Below are 19559 nucleotides of genomic sequence, written 5' to 3'. Positions count from 1 at the left end.
TGACATGAATTTGAACTGGAGACCTATAGTGCAATAACTATGAGCCTCTAAAGTGTGAATTGAAGCATTGGGTCTTAGTTGGCTGCCGTTGCTGATTCATTAAACTCTTACATTATCCAGCCACTCAGTGGGGTGGTGCTGCAGGCAAAGGCAAGTGCAAGTTACATTGGCAGGTGTGGAAGAAAAACGAATCACTAATAATACATGAAAATTGCTCTGTTTGGAAATAGGCTTGGGGTAGCTGAGCTCTCTCACTCCTGCTGCTCTGCTCCCTCTTTACAACTGGTAGCACTAGCCTCTTGGTCCTTAGGCATTGCCTTCTCACTGTAGGGGAGAGAGCCGTCTCCCTTGCAGCACCGGGGTCAGGAGCTGCCATTGGCTCTCTTACTGCTATTCTTCCCTAGGCACCGCTTGCTTACCCCTCATACTTTTGGTCCCTGGAATAGTGTGATGGGGTTAAAGGGCGACCCCAGCACCTGCCCCCAATCTCTGGGTTAGGGGCACAGGGCAGGATTTGTGAGCAAGGAGGAGACTGAGCTGTGCTGTATAATGGGACGGTACCCTGTCACAGCCACACTCCCTCCTGGCTCCCACAGCAGCACAGGCTCCCAGCCGACTCACCTGGCCAAAAAAAAAAGTAGAGGGTATGGGAGGAGGGCGCGGATTACCATCTTGCTGCAGTTACACTGAGTGCCCAGCAGGTGGTGCAGCCAACGAATTGTCGCCCACTAACTGCCGCTCTAGCAACGAGCGCTCGATCTCTATGGCCTCGCCGGACTGCCTCTCTAGCCCTGGAGATTCTATGATGACGCCAATTCTGCTTCCGTTTTCTCTCTAAACTTCCGCTATCCTAACCTAAGCGGCAAGCGCCAGGTGTAAAGCGAGTAATTCAGCGGGGAGGGCTGAGGCTCTGGGCCGGAGAGTCCATTCGGGGTCGGACCGGGGCCGAGACCAGCGGTCGGGGGGCGGAACAGAACAGAACATTCGTGCCTCGAGACCGGTGACCGGGAGGAGACGGGGTGACCGAGGCGCCGGGACCCCCTACGCGCTTCGGCATGGCGGCGGCGGCGGCTTCGCTTCAGCCCAAGAAGATCGTGGCGCCCACCGTGGCGCAGATCAACGCGGAGTTCGTGACCCAGGTGAGGACGGGGAAGGGCCGGAGTGGGGAATATCTGCCCCGTGCTGCGGCCGAGCGCCGTGGCGAGGAGGACCGGCCGCGGGCTGGGAGCCCTGCGCTGTCAGTCCCGTTAGCTGCCCTGGGCTCTCCCGGGCCAGTTCATTCAGGAGCTAGTGATTAACGACACCCGCCTAGCGACCCCCCGGGCGGGTGGGGTTTTGGCCTTGGAGACGTTCGTGCCGGTGTAGCGAGATTTTAGCCCTTGTGGTTGTAACAATAACCTTCCAAACGTGACCCAAGCGTGAGACAAAGCTGCCGTGTTGAGTCTGCTGACACACAACTCAGTGCTCATAGCATCGCCACATATCACGTAATTAAAGAAACCCAGGCCAGCCCTCCATGAAATCACTGAACGACGTGCACTTAAGACGAGGTCGGTCAAGTGTGCCGGTTGGCGGCTGGGACTGCAGGTGAGCGGCGGGTGTGCGCGAAGGGAGACAGGCCACACAAGCGTACGAGGGAAGCACGGACGGACGGGATGTCGAACTGCTCAGGCGCTGTACGCACCGTGCTCCATGAACCAGAGTAACGCGCTGCCTAGGGATGCCCCCAAAGCCAGGAGCTCAGCGGGATCAGACTGGGGTCCCTTTCTCAGCCTTAATCCCACAGAGCCCCTACCCACGAAGGGAGCACATGGCCTGCGAAGAGAACTACAGGGAGTACAGATGAGGAATTCAAAGCACTGACTGCTTACTCACAGCCAGTTATGCGGAAGGCAGAAAGCTGAGGACTGTTCATGTCTCCTAAGAAGGATGTCCAGGTTGCTCAGGTCCACCTCTGCCAATTGCTTCTCTGGCTAGGGCTCCTGAACAATTTCTCTGCAAGAGCAGCTGCAAAAGCCAAGCATAAGCCAAGCATGAGCCATCACTATACAAAGCTCCATTGATGTGTGAAATCTTGCCCTCATCCCTGCTTCCATCTCCCATCCCATCCCATCTACGTCAACCCCAGTCGATGAACAGAGACTGAGTGAACACTGACAGTCACCGCTCCGCTATCATGCCCACTGCCCCACATGATTTTTGTCCCCTGCTGCTACTTTGTGGCTCCCGAGACCTAGCCTGTGGGGATGCACACTTAGCACGCCTGCACATGTCCTATGAAGGGAGATGGCACAAGGAGAGGCAACGACAGAAGCTACGTCTATGTTACAAGCCCTTCCAACAGCAGCACTGTAGCTGTGGGGTAGATGCTTACTACAGCAACGGAAGGGGTTTTTCTATCTCTGTTGTAAATCCATTCCCTAGAAAGGCAGAATTCTTCCATTGACCCAGTGGCATCTACACCGGGATGTAGGTCAGCTTAACTATATGTCTTTCAGGGGTGTGAATGATTTCATGGCCCTGAACGACATAGCTAGGTCAATGTAAGTTTTAGTTGCAGTTTTTGACTCAACATATGTTCATGAAACTTGTAGAGCAAGCTGTCTATTTATTGTAGGGGAATGGATTTTTCAAGTTCTCATTGTATGGTAGTGTTGAAATATACTGCTGCACAACAGGAAGGTCTTTGCGAAGAAAGTAATAGGTCCTCTGACCGGAGGGACTTATAAGAAAACAATTTGTAATGGTACAAAGTAAGCAGAACATCGTAACTGTGGCCGAAGGTTCAGCGTAATTGGATGTATCATGAAACAGGTGTGTTTTAAGCAGTTTTATGTGAATTCCTGCTCTACTCTGTCCAGTGGATCCTCCCCTCCTTCATTTAGAATGAAGCTTGCTCAGAGATGACCATGGAGCCTATGGCAGCATATCTCATTAACCTTGCTGAATCAGGAGATGGGGAGTAGTGAGGAGGTGCTAGGCCTTCAACAGAAATTCCTTGGCCCTTTCTGAATATCCTGAAATCTCTGACATTTCTCAGGAGGTCTTAGAATATCTGCTTGGGTGGAGGCCCATGACCAATGCATACTGTGTGGGGAGCCCACCTGCCCTTCCTGTCCCACCATCAAGATGATTTAGCAGAAACATGCAGTCCTCACGCTCCGGAGTTTTTCATCCAACTTGAGCCTTCCCACATCATCTATGGAGCAGTGCATGACTTAAATAGCACCTTTTTATTAGGTATATCTGTTAGGAGATTAAATTTAGCTAGCATGTGGAATAAAAACTTTGTGGTTTTGGGTCACTATAAAATAGATACAAAATCATCTGTAACTACATTGTATTTTTTCCAAATGTTTAATGAAAATACTTTTTTTCCCCCTTACAGTTGGCAAATAAGTACTGGGCTCCACATGTGAAGAAAAAATTACCTTTTGATTCAAAGGTAAAAACTTAGGTTATTACTTGCATTGGTATTAACAGGATGTAATAGAGTGATGGATGTTTAAAAAATTCTTGGCTAGTAGTATTTAAGAATGTTGTTGTGTTCCATCCCGTCCTTCCCCCGCCCCCCCATGGAGCTCATCACTGTAGTAGGGTTTCTCTATACAACAAAACAGAAAATCCAGTAGTAGGGTATTAGGCAACCAATGTTGATATTCTAAACTTTGCTGGTATTGTCTTGAAAATTTCCCAAAACAACCTAGTTAACTTTTTATCGTGCTAATCTTTCTGATTTTTATTGATAAATACACTTGCATGTTAATAAGGCCCCAATCTTGCAAATGCTTAACTTTATGTAGGACTAGGAAGTAGTAGTAAATCCATTTATTCATATCTGAATGCTGGTGACATAATAGTAGAATTTTCTGAAGACTTCTCGATCCATTGCTAACTTCGCATGCTCAGCAACTGACCACCCTGTGATCTGTCACACATCAGCTAATTCTCTCCTCACTGGTCGTCCCCTACTATGATGACTTGCTACCATTTCTTCCATGATAATTTTCTCAAGATTACTTCCAGCTCTTCACCTGATGTGATCAAAGTACATAAGTCAGCTTCTGTCCAATAATATTTCTAACATAAGAATCCTTCATCTTTTCCATCCAGGTGATAGACAAGAGACTTTGCCTTCACCATGTTGAAGGGCTGCAGTTTTCTTCTTGTCAGCAACGTTAGTTTCTTATGTAGGACTACTTGTGTGTAAAGTTAAGTACACGTTTGCAGGATCAGGCATAATAGAGCATCCAAAGCTACTCCTGGGGGAATTATATGCCAAAAAAATAAAAATTCTGTACACGATATTTTAAAGGTCTGCAAAATTCTGCATATTTTATTTGTAAGGTTAACACAATTTAATCATGCTCCTTCTATCAGCCCTGGGTGGCTGGGGCTGTCAGTGGGTGGTAGAAATCACAAATTCTGCAGGGGAAAAATAAAATCAGTGGGGACATCAATTCTGTGCAAATTTTGCGTTACACAATGGCGCAGAATTCTGGCAGGAGTAATCCAAACCCAGCTTTGGTTTTGTGTACCCAACAACTACAGGTGAGTCAGTGGATCTAATTACAATAGATTCCTCAATAACGTGTCTAGGGCTTTAGTTAAGTTCTTGTCTGCACTATAAATAAATTGAAACTGAGCTGTAATTAGCTCATGTGCCTGTTATAATTGTATATTAGATGACTCCTTAATGTTCTGGGTCTTCTGATGCATCAGATCATCTTTGTGGTGATAACATAGACCAGAGATTGGCAACCTTTGGCATGCGGCTCGCCAGGGTAAGCACCCTGGTGGGGCGGGCCGGGCCAGTTTATTTACCTGCCACCTCTGCAGGTTCGGCCGATCACGGATCCCACTGGCCGCGATTCGCCGCTCCAGGCCAATGGGAGCCACGATCAGCCAAACCTGTCAAAGGTTGCTGATCCCTGGCATAGACTAGGAAGGATCGTTCAGTGCTTAGGGCACTGGCCTAGGACATGGGAGACATGGGTTCAATTTCCTGCTGTGCTGTAGACTTCCAAGTGACTTAGTCTCTCTGCTTCAATTCCCCATCCATAAAATGCCTTCCGACTTCCCAAGGATGTTGAGGGGATAAATGCATTAAAAGATTATGAAACTTTGAGATTCACCAATGAAAAGCATTATATAAGACATAGGCATTATCAATATTTTTATTATTAGCGTTATACAAGTAAATTTAGGAATACGTGCTCAGGAGACCTAATATTTTAGATTCTCTTTGTAAACTTGACTAGTATTTTCTGACATTTACGGAAGCACCAAGTCTATGAAACTGATTGCTTGACACTGGCAGTATGTCTACGCTGCAACTTATCCCAGACCCCCTTTGCCTTTGGGCACTGGGGTTCAGTCTCCTCCCCAGCAGTCTGCCTCACTCTCCCCCTTACCATCTTTCCTCTTCCTGTCTGTCTTTAAAACTTTGAGGCTTTTGAACTCCCCACAACCTTTACAGGGCTGTGATGTTCCTGAAGAAATGTGTTTCACAAGCCCAGGTGTGGGATCTGGCCATCACATTACAGCAGATCGCTCTAGCACTGTCAATCACAAAGTGTTTATGGAGATGGACATATGAAGTTGTCTCTCTTTCTGCCTACATGCAACTATCCCATTTTTGAATTAACTCCTTATAAACAGCACAATAACAAAGGCAAACAGATGGAATATATATTTATGAAATATTACAGGCAGCTCCCATGTGCTTTGCAGGGACAGCCCTACCACTCAATTCTTGGTTTAAAGGAAGCAAAAATAATGAAAAATATAGTGTGTGGTTGCTGGATGAAGTTCTGTGGTGACAGTATCGTCTAGCATACAAGTCATGGGCCCAGATTTTCAAAAGTTTCTAGTGGTTTTGGATACCTCTTTTTGTGTGTGTGTTTGCCCAACTTGAAAGATCTTAAAGGGGTCTGAATTTCTGAGGGCAGTTTCACAATACTTTCTGAACATCAGGCCTCTTTAATATGTCTCAAATTGGCTACCCAGAATTATTAGTTAGTTTCAAAACTGGTTGTAGTCTGAGCACTGCCAAAGACTTCCTGTGAGACCTTACCCACTTTTGTAAAGCACTTTAAGATCTGTGGAGGAAAAGTGCAATAAGGATGCAAGGTAGTATTGATATAATTGAGGACTCACCAAATGTCATTAAACGTAGAGCATCTAGTTGATGCAATTCTGATTTCAGAAACCTTAATGTCTAGAATATAAAAATGAATCCATCCAAAAGTATGAGTTATTAATTAATATAATTTTTAATATATCATTGCAATAGGTTATTGAAGATGTGTATACAAAAGAAATTGTCAAATCAAGGTCAGTACAATGTTGCTCCTTTATTATTTAGAATATGTTGGAGACATGTATCCATGCTAATTTAAAGTACTTTAATAATATGAAAGTTAGAAAATGAATGAAAAGTGTAGTAATGGCCATTGGCTGACTTATGTGATTTCAGAGATTAAATGTAAGCTTTCTTTATGGCTACATTTCTAGAATTATGATCTAACTAAGGTCTGATCTAGTAAATAAATCATTCTCTGTGTTCCATTCTCTATTCCCTTTAGGAGATATGTTGTAGCCTAAGGTGGTCTTTGTAGTGATGGTTAATTTTAGAGTCGTTCCCCTCACCCCCAGTTCACAGTCAATGTGGAGATGAATCTCTCCTTCCTACCCTCTGTGATCTCCCTGCAATGTATTCCTGTTTGAGATATGTAAAGAAGCTGACAGCTAGGGAGACCTTCTCTTCTGGTTGTTGTCTTATTCCTAGTTTACTAATAACAGTTTGCTAAAGAGAATGTTTCATGTGCACAAACAATTGAACATATTCTAATGAACCTTAATGTTAAATAGAGAAGAAGCTGAGGCAAAGCATTGTGTAAGGTTAAAAACAAAATTCCATGACTGTATCCAGAGAAAAGGGGGCAGCAACTGATATCCTTGAAGGCTCATGGAATCCGTATAAGTTAACATCCCTGGAAGCAAATTTGGGATCTGGAGATCTCTGGTTTTAAAATCTGGGATACCAGAGTTTGATTTACAGTTGCTTTATTTTTAATCCTCTTTACCTATAAAATAACCAAAATCATTTGGATTAAAAATGATCATTTGTAGATTTTTATTACAGTGAATTCATGTGGGATTCCTTTAAAATTTAATCCATTGCCTTTGAAGAATAGGTGCTGAAGTTAATTTGGGATCCATTTAGCTGTCATTGCAAGGCAATATTTGAAAGAAGTTGCACAGAAGTTTTAGAAGAAAAGTACAACTTTTTATTAAAAATCATGAAGTAAAGGAAAAGTTTTACACTTTTTCTGAGTCATCTAGACTAAAGATAAGCATGAGAGTTTTTCTTTTGTTTCACTTCTTGTCCTTTTTTCCTTTTTAGGTTTGCCATTAGAAAGATAATGCTTCTTGAATTTAGGTAAGTTTTGGAGTGAAATAAAAATTAACTCTCTATAATAACCAGTGAAAGTAAAAGTCAGACACAGGAGCTTGCAAGGTAGTATACTTCGTCCATCCATACTTGCTAAAGCTCAGAATGAGACAAATAGGAAAATTTAGTGCAGAAAACTTGATATGATGTGGGATAACACTTTTTAGAAGGTCTTGTTTCATTATCCTGAATTTGTAATGTAAATAAATATAGAGCATTGAAAAGGAGTACCAAGTATACAGCGAATAGTGATAAATTGTGGACACCTCTTAGGGGCTCTGATTCAAAGCCCATGGAAGTCAGTGGGAGTCTTTGGATCAGACACATAATTAATGTACAACAATTGTAAGGTATGGTACATTTTAAGGACAGTAGCATGACTTTGTTCACCTGACAGGAGATGGAAATCTGATATTTAGAAATGATTAAGAAAGTCTGCTTTATTGTTTTCAAGTTTCACTGTAATGGATTAAATATAAACCACAAAAAAAAGAAAATGTATGAAATGCCAACATTAATTGTAAATTAATCTTTTATTTCGCTTTGATTTCTCTAGCTCACCTACTGGGGAGGTAACATGAGCTGGCACTTGGCCAGGACTAAATTGTCCCTTCACCTCTGTTAAACACAAGCTTTTTATCCCTTTTTCTGCTGGCGAGAGATGAAGGGAAGGAGTGTGATATACAAATGGGACCATTTATTGGAAAAGTAGGATAAGCTTAGAAACAAAATGTTCATTTTTTTTAAATGTTGGCATTTTCTCCTCTTTCCTTCCTTTTGTATTTGAAAAGATCTGAGGACAACATCAAATACAATTCTGGTTTTGACCAGGACGATTAAGTAGCTTCTTACTTCATTTCCAGTTGGCATGGATACGCTTGTAAAGAAATACAGTAAAAGCTGTCTTATCCAGCATGTTGGGGTAACTGGGGGTGCCAGTAAGTGAAAAATGCTGGATAACTAAGAGGAAGTGAGTTTGGGTGCAGGAGGAGGTGTGGGGCTGGGGTTGGGGTGCGGGAGGGAGTGTGGGGTGCAGGCTCTGGGAGGGAGTTTGGGTGTGGGAGGAGGTTTGGGGTGCTGGATCTGGGGGCACTCACCTCGGGCGGCTCCCCGCAAGCGGTGACCTGTCCTGGCTGCTCCTAGGCGGAGGCGCGGCAGGCAGCTCTGCATGCTGCCCCTGCCCTGAGTGCTGGCTCCGCAGCTCTCATTGGCCAGGAACCATGGCCAATGGGAGCTGCAGAGGTGGCGCCTGGAGGCAGAGGCAGCGTGCAGAACCCTCTGCTGCACCTCTGCCTAGGAGCAGCCGGGACGGGCTGCTGCTTGTGGGGAGCCGCCCATGAGGAGATTCGGCCCCCACAGTGTGTGCCCTCTGGATCTGGCACTCCGAGCCCCCTCTTGCGTCCCTGCCCCAAGCCCCCTCCCGCACTCTAAACCCTGCATGGCCATTCCTCCACCGAGGAGCAGCAGGGACATGTCACCGCTTCCAGGGAGCCACGCACAGCCAGGTAGGGAGCCTGTCAGCCTCGCGCCAACCGGACTGTAAACCAGACTTTCAATGAAGATTATAAATGCTGGTTTATAGAGCTTTCTGGTTGGTACAGGGCTGGATAACACAGCTTTTCCTGTATTCTGTAGTATGCACTGTTTTAATCTTTCCAGTAATCCCCCATTCTTTAAGTTGTGTTAGAGGTTCTCCGTGCTGATACTGCTTGACAGTATATACTCCCCACTATTTCCCTAAACCCCTTGTCTTTTCTGTCTCTCTCTCCCCATCTCCATGTCCTAGCAAAGCCTCAATCTTTTCCATCTTCATATGCACATTTCATATTTCCCTATCCTTGAACCCCATCAGCTACCATTCTACCAGTTGAGGATGACTGGTCAAGCACCTTTGCAAGAACCAGAGAATCTTCAAAGCGCACAGGAGAATCTGAGTGATGTGAGGCTTTTTCTCCACCTATTGGGGCTGACCACTCTCCATACCCTGAGCCCAATTGTGCAAACTGTCCATATGTGCAACTCCCAATGAACTCCCATGGAGGGTTTGCAGGATTAGTCCTCTATCTTTAGAATTGCCATGTGCCACTCCATTTCTGCACTGTATTGTGGTGCACCAACCTTGTCCTTAGAATGCAGGTCCCTTTGGGCAGAGAAGTTACTGCTAAGGCATTGCTCTCCTCTTGTGCAGCACTATATACCCTTATGATATAAAAAAATCTAATATCCGTGGGTAACCTGAAGTTTGTTGTCAGATGGATAAGTGTGTATGAAATATTTGTGTATGTAATGTTTGGGAAGCAAAGTTATGCATATACTGATAGCACTTACTTACCTGTTAAGTTACCCAAAATATTAAAAATATAGGAATGAAAAAGTGGTTAATAACAATAGCAAATTAAATAGGCAGCATTCCTTTATTCAAACTGTAATACTTCAAAACTTATTATTTTTGATAAAGGGCTTTAGTTTACCTCTCAGTTATAAGCAAGGTATGGATTTGTGAAGCTGCAGACCACACTCTAACATATTAGTTGGAGTTTTTTTAATTGTAAAGAAATTACTTAATTTGATGTCATAGATTGTAAAAAGCGAGAATTATTGAGAGCACTAGTTCTTGTTTAATTTATAGTGGTTTATTTTATTTGAGTAATTTTTGTAACTATTAGTGACTTTGTTTATTTAAGTACTTACTCTGGGCTCATATCATACCCTCTCAAAGAAAGCCTGTGGAAACTTTCCAAATTATTCTGTCTTCCTCCATGCGGTTCATCATGCAGAATTTCCTTGTATGCTCCCCTCAGGAGTGAAGGATTTAGGGGAATTGGAGGTTGCCTGTTTTGTAGCATCCAATTATGGCTCCCATCAAGAGTGGAGGCCTGTTTTTGTCAGAAGTGACCCTAATTCATCTCTTTTGACTGACCTCTATTTTTAGAGTTATTTCCCACGTAGAGGGCTTTAGCTTATCAGTCAAAGAAGGAAAAAAAACAGCCTCCTAGCTAAGACATTACAGGAAAACTGAGTATGCCCTTTCTTCCCCAATATAGTTCCTCTGAGTCCAGTTGTCACACAAACCAAGGATGAGTTGCAATCTTTGAAAGGTGGTGGGGGCAAGTAAGGCAAAATCTTGGGACTAAAGAGACTTGATTACTATTCTTGACTCAGCCATTGATATTCTATGTGACATTGAGAAAATTACTTAACTGTTCTGTGACTGTTTCCCCATCTGTAAAACTAGTATAATTATACTTACCTGCTTAACAGGGGGGTGTTGTGAGGTTAAATCCATTAATGTTTGTGTGTGGTGCTCAGGTATTATGGTTTTGGAGTAGAACTGCTGTAAATAATTAAAAATAAGCTCATGGAGCTTTTGTGGGCTCTGCAGTTGCGAAAGCAAATTAGGATTTGGGGTCTTATTCAGTCTAATGTGTTAATTACTTTAGATTGCTTGCCCTGTGGAATTACAACATTTTGTTGCCTTTGTGTACGACTTATATGTATAATCTTTGCTGATGCTTAGTCATTTTCTATTATCAAGTAAAATATGTATATTAATAATCATTTTATAAAATGTGGTGTTATGCCATAGGGCTTTCTCTCATGAGGGAAAGCTGGCATTTGTATCTGAGTACTAGAGGAAGTGTCTGAAGTGCTTATCATGTGCAGTAGATTGTTATTCTCTTCTACTGGAAAATCAACCTGAAATAGTGTCCAGGCTTATGATATTATGACCACCTAGTACATGTAAAAACTCTTTAATCAACAGTCTTCCAAGTGAGTAATTCATCTCTCTTCATATACTGTGCCTATCCAGTAAGTTTTGCTGCAATGACCTAGATTAGATTTAACTTCAGGAACTACTCACAAGTTGTAAAGATGGATTTAAAAAAAAAAAATCTGTAGATAATTATGCTTTTTTCAGATAAGTGACAGATTAGGTGGGTGATGGGAACTAATGAGAAATTCTCTCTCTTCACTCTTCACAGCCAGTACCTCGAAAATTACCTGTGGATGAATTATTCTCCAGAGGTGTCCAGTAAGGCCTATTTAATGTCAATCTGCTGTATGGTGAATGAGAAGTTCAGAGAAAATGTACCTGCATGGGAGGTAACCAATTTCAGTTACAGCTTGCATTGACTTTGATCCACAAGTTACAGCTTTCACACTGTGCCCACTTAAAGTGATGGAAGGTTGCAGAGCTTACAATGTTAAAAGTAAATGGCGTTTTCTGAGGTTGTCTGCCAGAGTACTTTAAGCAGTTGTATGTTTTTTTTTGTTTTGAGAAAAGCAGTGGACAGATGAAAGGTTTCTTTTCATAGGGATTTCTCCTTTGATATGAAATCATTTGTTCTATTGTGTAATGCCTTTGCATTTCAGATGTTTCCTCTTTTTTTGGCACTTGACAGAAAGTCTGGCATTTGGTGAAGGATTTCTTCTGGTAGTAGGAAAAAAAATGCTGAGAGGAAATTACGTTTGTGTATGTGGAAATGTATCACTGGAAGTAGGACAACTATTTTATCTCTGTCAGTTTCTTGTTTGAAACCTTTGAGTAGATTTTTGTAGCTTATATAAACTCAAAATGTTCTATGTATAATATACTTATTAGTAACTCCTTCAGAATACCATTTCTTAAGTAAGCCTCTAATTTTTAAATATATATAAGCAGGTATCGGCAATATAATCTAGGCAGAAATATAATATGCAAACCTTAGAACAGAGGCACATTTTCCTCCTAATATGATTTACTGATTTAAAATATATATATATGAATATATAGACCTTTTAAGCACTACTGAAATAGTGATCACCATTAGATATAAAAATATACCAGGTACAATGTTTTTTAAAAAAAACAACTACAAATCTCATTGTACTTCAATACATTCCAAGTATAGGCAGGTGATAGTATGGTAAAGTCAGTAGTGTGTTAGTTTACTTTTTAATAGTGCCCATTATATTGATCTTACAAGAGAAAAGGAAGGGAATTACTTTAGTGTTAGTGAAACAGGCCAGATGAATAGCCTAGATGAGTGACTCCGTTTGCCCAGGTGTCTGCAGCTTCTGTATCAGCACAGGTACTACATGGGAAGTGACAGGTGCAAGCCTCCTCACACCTTCCTATCCGTGTACTTGAGTCTTGTTCTGGAGGGGCAACCGGTCCCCATGATTATCCAATCCTTGTTTTCTCTGCTGAGATGATTGAGTGCCCCTGTTATGGTGGCTGTGTAGGGTAGGAGCTAGAGCAAGACTCATTGCTGTGACCACCAAACAACTGTGACTTTTTTTTTTAAGTCCGAATCCACCTGATTCCCTGATACTCTGACTGGGCCTGAACACAGGTTAGAGTGGTATGGGGGCTGATCTAATTGGTACCAGCTGGTAATAGTCCCACAGGATCCTCTGCTAGCTGAGCCTAACCAGAACATGGAGTATTCCTGCCAGGATTCTGACATACCTCCTCCCCAACACACCACCTGTGCCACAAACTGGGTAGAGTGTGTGTCAAAGCCAGCCAGTGCTCTGCCCCTGGGGACTCCTGCACATCATGGGAATTCTGGAACAGGAAGATATGGCCAATCTCTGCTCTATTTGTACTGTGTAAGAAGCATAAAGGGACCAAAGTATGGCAGAGAATCGTCCACAAAGTTTTTCATCTGTGGATTTTGTTAAGAACTTACTTAAACTTTTTTGTGTTAGACAGTAAATAGTTTTGACTGGAGCTAATTGAAAATACAACTTTCCCTTCTATTCCTAGACATTCAAAAAGAAGCCAGAGCACTTTCCTTTCTTTTTCAAATGTATATTGGAAGCATCATTAGATGAGAGTGACAGTGAACTGTCTCTGCATGAACAGACCGTCCTTCTGCTCTTCCTTGATCACTGCTTCAACAGTTTAGTAAGTTATGCTGAACATGTTTGAATATTTTCCATATGGCTGTACTGTTCCAGGTGAGAACTAGATTGATTTAATTGGTGAGTCTGCTAAATAGGACATACATTGAAATTCCTATCCTCAGGAGTTGGGTGCAGCATGCCTCCTTCCAACTACTGACTGTCCTGCTATGGGGAAGGGCATGCAGTGTCTTATCTCAAAGTTGAGAGAGGGACACTTGTTGAGAGAGGGAGTGTGTACTATAGAAGACTTAAGAGGGCATAAGACTATTAGTTATTGGAGTCCTAAGCTCAGTTAAATTTATAACTGTATATTATACTAGGAAATGTGCTTTTATTTTATAATTGTGTCTTTTTAAAGAACTGGTTGGAAAACTTCCATGTAAATGAAATTTTGATGAAACACCGAAAAAAGACTTAGCAATTTTTTTTACTTTTCTAACCAGTTCTAGTTATTAATGTATTGCTGCACTAGTAGTTGTTTTAAAGAGCAACCACAAAAGTATGTGTTTAGTTTCTAGTGGAAGTGGTATAAAACTATAGATTATAACTTGGTGCAATTGGCATTATACATACAATGGATATTTGAAGCTGAACTAGCTTTTGTCCAAAGGGTGGCTCCTCTGGAGCATAAGTTTTCTACACACACACATTATTTGAAATATTGCTCCCCCGTCATTCATGGTGGTGATGGTCTTTCATTATTTGTATTTGGCTTTCACCTACAGATCCCCAGTCAAATTCAGTGTTGTAGTTAAGCTTGATAGAATTCTTTTTTTAATTTTTTTAAAAATATTGATGGATAATATCAATGTTGATTTTTAAGGATTTTTTTTATAGTTTTTTAATCAATTTAAATCTTCACAGTTGCAGGATATTGTGGGGAGGGTCAGAAAATAATTATTTAATGACAATAGTCACTGAGATTCTAAAAGTTAAAGCTTTATAACAGTTAAAACGCAAATTGTCCACAGGTCAAAATATAAAGTAAATATCCTTAGAGTTTAGTTTAAATTATTCTCAAGCATCATTTTTCTTACTTTGCCTATATGTACATTTCAATTATTGATACAAATTATTTTTGATCGGGTTATGTGTGTACAGCGAAATCAACTTTTACTGATGTTTACAGATAAAATATTTAGTGATTCCAAGCCTACACGTATTGCACTAGGTGCTGTAGGAATGGAGTAAAATATAGTTTGTCCCCCAAAGAACTTACGATAAAATTAAGACAGGATCTAAGAAGTAATGACCAGAAGGTATAGGAGAGAGTGGTTAAGAGAAACAGTAATAAAAGTGTGTTTACATTGACCAGATATGTGCATAACTAGGCGGTTTTAATTTTTTTGTAAAAATATATTGTAAGAAAAAACAAATAAGATAAATATTAGGTGTCTCTGTTGTTCTTCTATGTAGCTATTATCAGTTAATATTTTTCTCAGAAGCATTATGGTAAAAGTAGATCTTCAGGGCTGTGAAAGAGAACGTGATGGGAATTCGTGAACTAACATGGGGAGGATGTTCCATATACATAGCACAGTATGGAAGGAATTATGAAGGTGCTTGTGGTAGGAGACGAACTGGGAGCAAACTGGTGATGTAGGCTGGAATCTTACATGAATAGGGAACAAGATAAGTTAGAATAGTGGTTAACAAGGCATACGCTAAATTGGGGAGGTCTGAAAGGTCGAGGATAGAGTAGAGCCTCTCATACTTGGCTAGAAAGAGGTCATTGGAGACCTTGGTGAAGCAGTTTCAGTGGAGTGGAAAGGACAAAAACTAAATGGATGGAGAGCAAGGGCAGAGTTGTAGATGGAGCATTCAGTAATTCTAGAGAGAGTGCATTAGGAGGAAGTTGAGTCAAGGGTGGATTTCTTTCAGATTTTGGGGAGACTATAAGAAGCTTCTATTATGAGTGGAGAAAAAACACTCTCCTCAGATTGAGGAAAAGTCTGAAGGAGTGAGTGGAGCAATGGGAGTCATAAGACAAAAGAGGCTTGTGCTACTAGGATATGTGGAGGGGATAGTGGAAGGAAGGAAATGAGAGAATTCACTGTCATTGAGCAGAGGGAGTGATTGGGATGGTCATGTCAGATCTTGCCTATCTTCACTTTGAATTGCCAACTCCATATAGCAGGAAGACACCAGACAAACCCTGAAAAGTCGCTAGATGTAGCTTTTGAAGCACTCGAAAGGAGTCAAAAATGTCACCGAACAACATTTCCAGAGAATTCAACAGAGAATTACACACACACGCACACAAGTATAGTCACAAAATCATTCACATGCAGCTCAATAGTGTTGTTAAAGTCCATTCCATGCTCCTCTTACTACATTCTGCTGCACACCAGAAGCAACTACAATAATACACTGTCATCATCAGGAGGGTGCACTCTGATCATTGGGAAGGGAACTGCAGCCCTCTCTGCTCATTGGGAAGGGTGCTCTGTATACTGCAGCCCAGGTTGGCTGGGGTTGGTTAATTTCTGCCGAGCCTCCCTTTCTTGCCAACCTGGATTTGAGCTGACAGGTTAGTGAAAGGGGGGAGAGCCCAGAACCAGGGGGAAGAGGACATTTGCCTGACCTGAGCTCAGTGCTGCAGGGAGCCAAGAAAGTAGATTTAAAAACAAAAATCTGCTAGCTGGACCTCTTCCCTCTGTTTCCAGGGTTTCATTTCTGAAAACAGCTGGGCAGCTAACTCTAGGCCAGCCCAAGGGAAAGAGTAAATGGGAACTGAAATCAAGCTATCTCCATCTTCGATCCTGTAGTAATGGCTTCAGTCCTGGAGACACAGGGGTCGTGTCGTCCCCCCCCCGTCCCGGCCCCCCCCCGCCCATTGGGGCACCTGGCCCTGTCTCATCCCACCCGTGTCTCATTCCATCCGTGTGGCTCTCCCTGCTGGCTAACCTGCCTCCCCTTCCCTGCCCACTTCATTAGCCTTCTTTCACTGCATCACTGGATGCGCTATCTACTGTGGAGCAGCAAGCAAGAACACGTTTGGGTAAAAACAAGCCCTGGCTAATGTGCTGCTTTCTCCAAAGTGCGCCTGGCTTTAGCATTGTATTCAAGTAGCTTCCACAAACTGATTTTCCTTACCTGTAGATTATAGTGTTCTTAGAGCAAGAAGCCTTGGAATGCAATTCTTTCTGAGGACATGCTCAATTGAGTTGTAATGACATTGACTTGGTGTGCAACAGAATGTAGACATGGAATGGATTTTATTAAAACTATTGAGCTGCTTGTGAATGATTTTGTGACTATACATATTGGTCACGTCTTTCTCTGAATGTTACTGTAATTGGCAGTCGCTAGATTTGTCACTGGTCACTTTGACACTTATTTTCTTGTTAGGGAAACCAGAAAGTCACTAAATCTAGTGACAAAGTCGCTAAGTTGGCAACACTGCTTTGAAATAGTTAGGTAAGAGGGTTTCATGGATTAAATAGAAAACTTAAGTGTCCTGTACTGACAGAGGATTTGTGAAAGCAAACCAAAACCAGAAAATTCCTAAAAGAATAAAGTTAGTGTTAGATAGCATGGCATTGTGTAGAGGTCAACTCTTTCTTATCTGCTTGAAATCTTCTAAATCTAGACTAGTATGTGTATTTTTTTATGTGAAGGGGGGTAGAGCCCATAATATTTATGGATATAAAGGTATTAGGAATATGCTTGCAAGATAATTCTTTGCTTCAGTCTTGAATTCTTTGCTTCGGTCTTCACGGCTGAGGATGTTAGGGAGTTTCCCAAACCTGAGCCAGCTTTTGTAGGTGACAAATCTGAGAAATTGTCACCAGATTGAGGTGTCACTAGAGGAGGTTTTGGAATTAATTGATAAACTTAACTGTAACAAGTCACCGGGACCAGATGGCATTCACCCAAGAGTTCTGAAAGAACTCAAATGTGAAATTGCGGAACTACTAACTGTGGTTTGTAACCTGTCCTTTTAAATTGGCTTCTGTACCCAATGACTGGAAGATAGCTAATGTAACGCCAATTAATGGCTATTAGCCAGAATGGGTAAGGAATGGTGTCCCTAGCCTCTGTTTGTCAGAGGGTGGTGATGGACGTCAGGAGAGAGATCACTTGATCATTACCTGTTAGGTTCACTCCCTCTGGGGCACCTGGCATTGGCCTCTGTCGTCAGACAGGATACTGGGCTGGATGGAGCTTTGGTCTGACCCAGTATGGCCATTCTTATGTTCTTAATATTTCTGTAAACAGATCTTAAATGCTCTATGTTGACTTCTCTATTTAATACCTTGTAACAGGAAGTGGATTTGATCAGGGGTCAGGTGCAGCAGCTCATCTCCCTGCCAATGTGGATGGGCCTACAACCTGTAAGTATTTTATCACAAAAAATGGCAAAACAACCTTCCAAACCTTAAAGCACAAGGCTTTAAGTATGAAATGTCCATTAACTTTAATGGAAGACTCGTACTTTTAAAATCCTATGCAATTCTTTAAAAAATGAACTCCTTCATGTTTGCCATAACTTTCTCTTTACTTGACCTACCGCATCCTCTTGCAAAAATCAGTTTAATTGTATTATAGGTGGCAGGGGTTGCATTTATTGCAGTTAAGGTTTCCTAATACTTTCCATTATGAGATCTGTTTTCGGTTGTTTGTAACTTTGTCAAACTTTAACGAGTGGGGTTGAGAGATCTTCCATGCCAGGTGTCTGATTTATTATCATTAATTTTTAAATTCAGCAAAAACAAATCAACTGTTTCTCAGAACAAGCTTAAGGGAAAAGTCATTGTTTTGACAATGTAAAAAACTTCTTATAGTCATTTGAGAAATTCTAGCACCTCCATGCTTTGGAACAAGGACTTGAAATTTGTCAGGGGAGATCACCCTGGTGTCAGGGATGTGCTTTCTGCTGTCCCTGTGAAAAGGGCTCAAATCTGACCAAGTTATGAACCTCTAAAAAAAATCTCAGTTTACATATACTCAGTAGGTACCTGTTATTGTGACTGCTAAATTCTCTTAGACTCCATCTGTATGGAGCATTCTCCAGCTCTAGGCTGCACCTGTAGGGGCTAAGAACCTTCCTTGCAATTGCTTTGTCTGGCAGCCCAGGGGCCACTGTGGCAACATGAACTGCAAGCAGAGAGAATGTCTCCTGTATTAATACTTCCCTCTTGGCACGACTGGAATGCAGCCTTACTAGAGTGCAGAGGAATGTGGGGTGGTGGTGGGGGAGGGGTGATCGAGACTAGTGGATAGAGCTGATGAAGAGAGCAAGAATTGAGTTAGGGATTGGGACATGGAGCTGAGTTGGGGGAGCTAGGGCTGGGATCAGGAACCAAGACATGTATGTTTGTGGCAGGGACTGGGACTGGTATGAGGAGCTGTGAGGTGACAGGGAGACGGGGATAAGGACACACTGGAGGGGCTAAGGATAGAAAGGTCTAAGCATTAGATACACTATCCTCAGAACCTGGAATAGAACCCTGAAACACACTGGCAATGTGTATACCTAATCTCCCTATAGTGGCTGTTTCACACAGAGGATGATAACCTATATACTATCTGTTAACTTAAATGGCACAGTTCTGTGCTGTGGGTCCAAAGATTCTAACCATACTGATGAACCATGTTGGAGTCAATGAGCATCCACATGATGAAATTTCTCTTTTCAGATTGCATTTTTTAAAAACCTAGGAAATTGCGTGCAAAAACACCCTCTATATAGGTTTCAGAGTAGCAGCCGTGTTAGTCTGTATCCGCAAAAAGAACAGGAGTACTTGTGGCACCTTAGAGACTAACAGATTTATTAGAGCATAAGCTTTCGTGGACTACAGCCCACTTCTTCGGATGCATATAGCTATATGTATATAGCTGTAGTCCACAAAAGCTTATGGTCTAATAAATCTGTTAGTCTCTAAAGTGCCACAAGTACTCCTGTTCTTTTTACCCTCTATATAGTTGCAAAGTGAGGAATTTAGAAGTTAGGAAATGTCTGAATTAAGGTGGCCCATAAAATCTTAAATTGGCCCCCTTGTGTGTATGAATTATGGTAGTCCATGATCACATACTATTTTTCCACAGGGGAAACTTTACTTCTGGGATTTTTAACTTTTGAGTGCTTGACTTTGCAACCGTCATGATTTTTTAATTGAATAAATATACGGAGCTAAGGTTTATTATTACATACCTATGTCATCTTGTGAGATAAATGCAATATTAATTAAAATCTTTTTGGGGTGTC

General features: G+C 42.0%; 1 protein-coding gene across 1 annotated transcript in view; it reads left to right on the top strand.

Annotated features, from left to right (window-relative positions):
• The first annotated feature begins 827 nt into the window (after positions 1-827).
• The window catches only part of AQR (aquarius intron-binding spliceosomal factor), a 102133-nt gene continuing 83401 nt past the window's right edge, over positions 828-19559 (top strand). The window contains exons 1-7 of the mRNA XM_034768924.1: positions 828-1139; positions 3389-3445; positions 6296-6336; positions 7409-7444; positions 11440-11560; positions 13209-13349; positions 17617-17685. Of these exons, the coding sequence (XP_034624815.1) occupies positions 1056-1139; positions 3389-3445; positions 6296-6336; positions 7409-7444; positions 11440-11560; positions 13209-13349; positions 17617-17685 (549 nt within the window). The 5' untranslated portion in view covers positions 828-1055. The remainder of the gene's footprint in view (positions 1140-3388; positions 3446-6295; positions 6337-7408; positions 7445-11439; positions 11561-13208; positions 13350-17616; positions 17686-19559) is intronic.

Source organism: Trachemys scripta, chromosome 4, assembly GCF_013100865.1.
Source record: "Trachemys scripta elegans isolate TJP31775 chromosome 4, CAS_Tse_1.0, whole genome shotgun sequence".
In the NCBI taxonomy this organism is placed as follows: domain Eukaryota; kingdom Metazoa; phylum Chordata; order Testudines; family Emydidae; genus Trachemys; species Trachemys scripta.
The sequence above is the reverse complement of the archived record's forward strand: the minus strand, read 5'-3'. Positions and strand labels throughout refer to the sequence as shown.